General features: G+C 33.7%; 1 protein-coding gene across 1 annotated transcript; it reads left to right on the forward strand.

The window, feature by feature from the left end:
• The first annotated feature begins 6,894 nt into the window (after positions 1-6,894).
• Positions 6,895-8,080, forward strand: LOC107647979 (BON1-associated protein 2-like). Its single transcript, XM_088491707.1, has one exon. The coding sequence runs from the start codon at positions 7,210-7,212 to the stop codon at positions 7,798-7,800; it is 591 nt and encodes a 196-aa protein (XP_088347833.1). The 5' UTR covers positions 6,895-7,209; the 3' UTR covers positions 7,801-8,080.
• The last annotated feature ends 377 nt before the right edge of the window (positions 8,081-8,457 follow it).

Here is an 8,457-nt window from a genome sequence, read left to right on the forward strand (position 1 = left end):
GATTAAAATTTTGAAAAGCGTCGTTTTGTTTACTAAGGCTTAGTTTGGTAAAGTTTTTACTTTTCAAAAGTAGCTTATAAAAGTTAACTTTTAAAAGATGGCTTTTTAAAAGTTGTAGCATTTATGTTTGGTAAATCAAATCAAAAATAGCTTTCAATAAATACAAACAATATCAAATTATCAATTGCGTTTGGTAAAATAGTTTTTAAAATTTAAAAATACTATAATAGACATAAATGTAAGCATTAAATTTGAAAATTAGTTAACATATAAGGTTATATTAGATTTTTAAATTTTTTAAAAGTACAAGACAACTTTAAGAAGCTCTATGTTAGGTGCTTTCAAAAGTACCCCGATCTTTTAAAAACTATAAACACAAACACATGGTATTTTTTATTTACCAAACACAAAATGAGGAGCTTGAGCTTTTAAAAAGCACAAGCACCTCCTCAAAAAGCTTTACCAAACCAAGCCTAAAACCAATGTAACTGCTGGATTTTTCGACAAAAAGTTTGATGGAAAACCTAACCTAAATTCAAATTCACACCCCTTCTCCCTCATTTCTGAATCTTCCCTCTCTCGCTCTCATCTATTCTCTTTCTTCTCTCCTAAATTGCCGCAGCCACCACCCTCTACCATCCTCCATTGTTGCCGTGAGTAACCTTCGATGTGGCCACCGTCGTTGTCACCGTCACAATATCTGTTGCCTTTATTTTCTCTCACTACCATGTCCCTCCATTATCGCTGGCGCTGAGATCCATTGTCACCATTATCTCTGCCACCGCCGCTATCTCGTTTCCTGCTATCGTGAGTGGTGTTGCGCGAAGGAAGAATGTCTTTAACCTCCTTTAACCGCTGTTGCTTCCATTGTTGTTGCTGTGACCACGTAGAGGCGTCGTCGTCATCATTGCTTCCACGCTTGTCTCTTAAGGTAAGCTCCTACCGCCACATTGTTTTTTATTTTTTTGATTTTTTCAAAATCCTAAGTTTAGTCTATTATGTTAGTTTAGGTTAGATTCTTTTAGTTAGATTAGGTTAAGTTTAGGGTTTATGATATTAATATATGAATTTTATTAGACTAGGATTGATTAGGGCTTATTTAGGACTGATTAGGGTTAATTAAGATTTAATTAGAATTAATTAGAGTATAATATAAGTTAATTGAATTAATTAGAGTAATTAGTATAGAGTAATTAGTATAGGGTAATTAGAATTTTATTAATATAATAATTTTGTTAGATTTGGTTAAATTTTGATAGGGTTTAAGGTTTAAATTAGTTTAGAGTAATTAGGGTTTAATTAATTAGGTTGGTTTTTGGTTTATTGTTTTAAAATGTAATTAAATTTAATTTGTTTATTAACTTGTTTAAGTTTTATGCTGGACATACTTTTCTAGGATAGAGTTTTAGGATGGAAGTGGAAAAATGTTGTCTAGTGGCACCTTGTTGAAATCCTTGTTTGCTGAAAAATTATGGAGTAATAAGGGATTTTGCACACTAGAACGGCTAGAATTTTATGTTTGCTTAAATGTTTCTTTGGTTTAATATATAGTTGCAATTGTATTCATGTGAAAATTAAGAAATTTTTTATGTATAGATCTCTGAATCAAGGAAAAACTCTGTCAAATTTTTGTTAAAATTGTTTAAAGACATGTTTGGGTTTGTAAAAATTTAAAATTACATCTCGTAGAGGTCGCTAATAATTGGTGAAACTCTGCCGTAATTTCTAAAAAATTTACTTATCAAATATGATTTTAATTACTTTTTTCACAGTTTTTAACTATCTATTATTTTACTGTGCAGGAGAAATTCACGTAAGATGAGGCCCGCGATTAGATGATTAAGAAGATATTTCACTATCGCATGACGAAGCGTCTTCAACAGATATTAGAGGACATATAGATGAGGAGTTAGGGACCACCTGACAATGTGACTTTGACCCGACATTCAAAAAGCCTTGTATGTGTACTAGGATATGGATGAGGGATTCAGAAGTCGTCAGGCCACGAATAGGGCTAACAGGGCATCGAGGTACATGGGACAATTATAAAGACAAAGGCGAAGATGGTATAACTTCCTTACATATGCCTGATTTGTTTTACCTTTGTTTCTTTAATTAGATTAATGTCAGTTTTTGTAATATGCTTATCCAATATGTGCATACGAACACCCTAAATTGTCTTGTTTTGATGCCGGAGGTCTTCAAACAATGCCACATGCTCAAGGAGAATAGGGAAAGGTTTGTTGATCAGCGGTCCATGGATTTTTTTGTGAGTTATCTACTTCTTATAGAATTCAATAACATATTATCATATCACCTCTTATATTGACATTAACATTGAATGTGATGGATTTATACACCCAGAACTTGGAGGCCGCGACACAGCAATTTTAGCAGGCGGCAAATGACGACAACCCCTCGGGAAGATCCATGGTGGATCCTGATGCGGTCTGGCGCCACACCGCATCATCGAAGTAAGATCATTCTTCGTCGATAACCTACGCACGTCTACCTTTGAGGCATCCTCAGCCACCAGGCTTGTAGAGCCATAGGGTGTTATGGATTTTTATGAGCAGGTTCAAAGGCTAACCTAGAGTCTAGAAGATCAAGATCAGTAGCTCCATTTGACTAAGCAGAGATACGAGGAGCTCTTTGCACGCATGGCGGTGAAGGATGCTCAGGATGTGGAGTTGGAATCCCTGCGGCAGATGGACATCTACTTCGAACAGATGCGTGCAGGGGGCAACGGTGTTGAAGGTAGCACATCCTCATCTGAACTTACACTAACCAAAACACCAGCACTCACAGTAGAGCTATGGCATCGGGACTAACAGCGAGACCTTCCGGAAGAGGAGGAGAAGGAGGAGGTCTACAAGTACCTGTAGGATCTAGTATTTTGATTAGTGTATCGTTTTCTTTTGATGAGATTACTTTAATATATTGTAGTTTTATTACATTGTAGTTTTTTTTTATTAGTGTATAATTTTCTTTATACATTGTAGTTTTTATTTCAATGACATTTAGTTTTTCTTAATTTTTATTTAATTTTAAATAGGTTATAATTATGATAAAAAATATTAAATAAATTTTTTAATTCAAAATATTACGGTTGAATTTTTCCTCGGACAAATCCGATACTATTTGTTTTATTTTAAAAATTTTAAATTGTAAAAAATATTACCTTCGGCATTATACCAACGAAAAATTTCGACGGTAATCATGGTGCAAAAATAATTATTGGCTCACCCAAAAATTGGCCATTCTGCAACGTTTTATCATCGAATTTTTTCGACAGTAATCAATGTCGGAGAGACAAGATCCAACAATAAAGCATTATTGGCAAAGTTTATACAGACAAATTGTTTTCGACAGTAATTTTAACGATTTTTGACTGTTTTTGTAGTGACGTTACGATATTGCGGCGTTCGTAGTGACTGGTGGCGAGAGGAGGTCGTGCTGTGATGGTAAGTGTTGGTAGGTCTCACTCGCTAGTTTGTGGCACGACGCGATAGCATGATCTACGGCCTTTCTCTATGTCCAAACGCGTGCAGCATTCACAGTGGAGGCATTGCGGCGGCCGGTGGTGGAAGGAGGTTGAGCAGCGTTGGTCAACGGTACAAATAACGACGCGGATGTGGTGCGGCTGGACGGCAAGGTGTGGGGTAGAGAAAGAAGGATAAGGGTTTATATGTGTGGCTATTTTTTTTTATTATCAATGGAAATGGAGTGTGAAATTAAGGAGACTATTTAGGTGCTATTTTTTTTAGAGTTTTTTCCCCTAGTTGACTATAGTTGGCGGCATCAGGCATTGACCGACATAGAGAAACGGGGGGCACTTGCCCCCACTAATTGTTTTAGTTTTTGTTTTAAATTATACCTATATTAATATGTTCCACTCTAAATTTTAGTTGACCCCACTACAAATAAATTAATCCCAATTACTCAAATTTTCAAATTCACTTTTTTATGTCTCTAGCCTTTTGACTATTGGTTAACCTATTTAAAGTTAATCTTTTTCCATTCTCAACTCTCAGCCGTCACGTCTTTATTCTCTTAAATTCTCTTCTTAGTTTCTTTTCAAATTATTATCAATATTTTTAAAAAAATCTGCCACTAGAATCTGAAGTTACTCCATTAGTCTCTTCTAATAAAAAGAAGTTCTTAGAGTTCAATGTGAAAAGCCTGATAGCTGATCCTAGACAACAACCCAAATTTTCAAACTATGATCCAAATGACAAAGATGAAGTTAGACAAGCTTATTTGTAAAAAGTTATTGTCAACCAAGAGAACATGATTTTTCACAAACATATTTTAGGACTTCTCTCCATAGATTTAATGCTGATTGGTTTGATAAATTTGGCAATTGATTAGAATATAGTTTCAAAAGATATTGTCTTTTGTCTTTGTTGCTATCTTATGAAACTTGATAGTGCAAGTGGTAATACTTTTGTAATAAAGAGGGCTTTTCAAATTGAAAAAATGAGAAATTACAAACACGTGTTGGAAATTATGATAGCACTCGTAATTATCAATCTCAAAGAAAATGCGAAGCACTCATGAAGCAAAAGCAACATATTGAAGTTTTTTTCAAAAGCATTTAGACCAAACTAAAAGAGATTACCGAACTCGTCATTTAATAGCAACAATTGAGTGCATTAGGTTTTTATCGCGACAAGGATTGACATTTTGTGGTGATAATGAATCGCACAAGTCAAATAATTAAGGAAATTTTTTGGAGCTTTTTGACTTTCTTGCTCAACATAATACAGAGATTGATCGTGTTTTCAAAAATGTTCGTGAGAATCTTAAACTAGTAGCAGCTAAGATTCAAAAAGAAATTATTAAAGCTGCTGTAAGTAAAACTACTGAAATTATTATTGATGATCTTGGAGATGATGTATTTGCTGTTTTAATTGATGAAGCTTGAGATATTTCTGTTAAAGAGAAAATGATTGTTTTTTTGTAGTATGTGAACATAGAAGGGTTTGTAATGAAGCGATTTCTTAGCCTTGTCCATGTTTCTAGCAAAAATATATTATCGTTAAAGTAGCTTTGAAATCTTTATTAGCAAAGCATAATTTAAACTTAACAAAAATACGTGGACAAGTTTACGATGGAGCTAGTAATATGCAAGAAAAATTTAATGGCTTAAAAAGTTTGATCCTAAAAAAAATGCTTGTGCTTTTTATGTTCATTGTTTTGTTTATCAACTTCAATTAACACTTGTCATTGTTACAAAGAAATAGAATGAAATTGCATTACATTTTAATTAGCTTGCTAGTTTGTGCAATATTATTGGAGCTTCTTATAAACGTAAAGACATGCTCCATGAAAGTCAAATGCAAAAGATAATTATTGTATTACAAAATAGAGATACTTCTAGTGGGCACTACTTAAATCGAGAAACAACATTAAAAAGGAAAGGTGATACTCGATGGGGCTTACATTATGGTATAATACTTAACCTGATTTCTATTTGTTCTGTTGTGGTAGAAGTTCTTGAAGTCATTGAGAAAAATAAAAAAATCTCGAACAAAGAGCTAAAACATGCCAATTATTAAATCGTGTTCAATCATTTGAATTTTTATTCAATTTAAATTTGATGAAAAGTATATTAAGGATTACTAATGAGTTGTCTCAAACTCTACAAAAAAATATCAAAACATTATAAATATTATAACATTAGTTAAAGTATCCAAACAACGATTGCAAAGTATAAGAGATGATATATAGTTGGTATCCTTTGCTCAATAAAGTTTCAGTATTTTGTGATAGACACAATATTCATGGTCCAAATATGAATGACATATTTATAGTACAAGGAAGATTAAGGTGCAAAATTTAAAAGTTCTCAAACTTGTACTATTTTCAAGTTGATTTAATTTATTAAGTGGTTGATAGACAACTTCAAGAGCTTAACAATTGCTTTATAGAGGTAAATACTGAGTTATTTTTTTGTATAGCTTGCTTGAATTCAAGTGACTCATTTTTTGCATTTGATAAAAGTTGATTCGTTTAGCTAAATTTTATCCACATGAATTCTCTTTTACTCAATTTTTGGTATAGTCAGCTTGAGAATTTTATATTGGATATGTGTTTTGATTATCAATTTTTAAATATAAATGGAATAATAATTAGTAGATTATATCAAAAGTTAGTTGAGACAAAAAAATATATTATTTATCCATTAGTGTTTCTCCTATTGATGAAATTAGCTTTGATTCTACTTATGGCAATGACATAAGTTGAAAGAATATTTTTTTCTATGAATATCATAAAGGGTCGATTTCGTAATCGAATAGGAGACGAGTGGTTGAGTAATTATTTAATTACATATATAAAAAAAAGAGATATTCAATCAAGATAATAATAAAACAATCATTCAATATTTTTAAAATATAAAAATAAAAAGAGAAATACCTTTAAAATTAAAAAAAAATTAATAACTGATATAATTTTTTTTATATTCAATGTGTACTTTTATTTTTTTTAAAATTAATATATCTTTTAATAATAATGAGTATTTTTTTTTTTATCTTCCAACATAAATCGTTTGGTCCATCACTAGCAGTACCACTAATTGGTTAGGTATACTTTTTCTAATACAATATATATGTACAATATTTAGGTCTTGGCTCGTCATATTTATTAATTAGCAATTTAGCGTGGATGATGCTTAAACTAATTTGTTCTGGGTGCGGAAAAAGATCGACAAGTACATCCATTAAGAAACTAATAACCAATACCCAGAATCGATAACCTACTTGGGAATTAAGTAGATTAACTAATAATAATATGTATAATATCTATCTAGTAGTTTTAAAGGTTATTTCAATTATAAAAATAAACTAACACATACACATTTCAGATATAAGAAGTAAAAAATTAATCAACCTTCGGCTATAATTAATTGTTAATGTGTATGTCTTAGTTGTCGACAGGTTCATGGTTTAGCTAGCGGTTGCCCTTGCATTTGGAAGTTGAACTAGTAAAGTAGGCCACTCTGGCTTATAACCTCACATTAACCCTAATTTAGTTATATTACAGCTAACATTAATACAACCTCTCTAACTAGCCAGTAATAACAAGCTAATTACAATTAAATATATAAATTAACAAGGTAGCTAGGCTTCTTTCTTGGCGGCTAAGGTTATTGAAAAAATTCATCAGAGATAATACAAGGCGGCGGCGCTGCGGCGGAGAGAGAGGATGGTGTCGTCACCGGGAACGAAAGTATTGGAGATCAACTTGATTTCAGCACAAGATCTTCAGCGACCAAAGGCTTCAGTGAGGAGACTCAAAACGTACGTGGTGATATGGATGGATCCCTCCTACAAGCTCCGAACACAGGTTGACCAGATCGGCGGCAATAACCCTACCTGGAACGACAGGTTTCTCTTCCGAGTCACGCCGGAGTACCTCGCCAGCGTAACCTCGGGCTTCTCCGTAGCCATCTTTGCCGTCGGGACTTTCCGCGACCACCTTGTCGGCACGGTGAGGATCCTGGTGAGCAACATCCTCTCCACTGTAGAGCCAGCAATGAAGCCTTGCTTCAGCGCCGTCCAGGTGCGCCGCCAGTCAGGGAGATTCCAGGGGGTCTTGAACGTCGGCGCCAGGGTGGTCGACGAGTTCTACTTCCCGGCGTGGCACAAGGTACCGGCGATAGGGCTCCACGATCTGATGCTGAAGGTGGAGAAGCAGCGCCGCCGCAACAAGCTGGGACTCTCGAGCGGTGAGAATTCTTTGTCGGAGTCATCGAAGACGACGTCGTCTTTGCCATCACCGGACGATGACAGGTGAAAGTGTTAAAGGAGGAAAACAATTGGCTGGTTCCGTAGCTATGCTTTTTGTAAGCATAATGATATCGCACGCTCCAGATTACTCTACGCACTTCCTAGGCAAAGCTCGTGAATGGTGGACATTAGCGCTTACGTACTCAACCCTTGCTCTTTTTTTATTTTTTATTTTTATTTTATTTTTATTTATGGCTTATTTGTATCCGAACAAATAAACTAAAGCTGGGTGGAGAGTGGAGACCACAATCTAACTGTAATTAAATGAGGGCATTTATTATGTAAGATAGGTGATTAATATTATTTAGGCAAAGGAAATGATAATAAGACATTTTCACATGAATATAAAATTATAAATTGTTAAATAGTTCAATTAAATATATGAAACTATTTAATAATTTATGTTATTTTTATGTGAAAATGTAGTCATCAAATTTTCCACCTAAATCATACAGCTAGCTAGCTGCTATGGGCTGTATGAATCCTTACTCTATCTATGTCTGTACGTACACCATTGTTTCATGTGAAGTTCTTATTAGCTGCTGCTGGATTTTCAATTCAAATTAAACTTCCAAATATGTATACTAATAAATTAGAGGTAAGTCAGTGACAGATTCAAAAAATTTTAGAAGTAGAAATAAAAATATATATATATTAAAATAAA

Source organism: Arachis ipaensis, chromosome B6 (genome assembly GCF_059453495.1).
Source record: "Arachis ipaensis isolate K30076 ecotype BB chromosome B6, ASM5945349v1, whole genome shotgun sequence".
Classification (NCBI taxonomy): domain Eukaryota; kingdom Viridiplantae; phylum Streptophyta; class Magnoliopsida; order Fabales; family Fabaceae; genus Arachis; species Arachis ipaensis.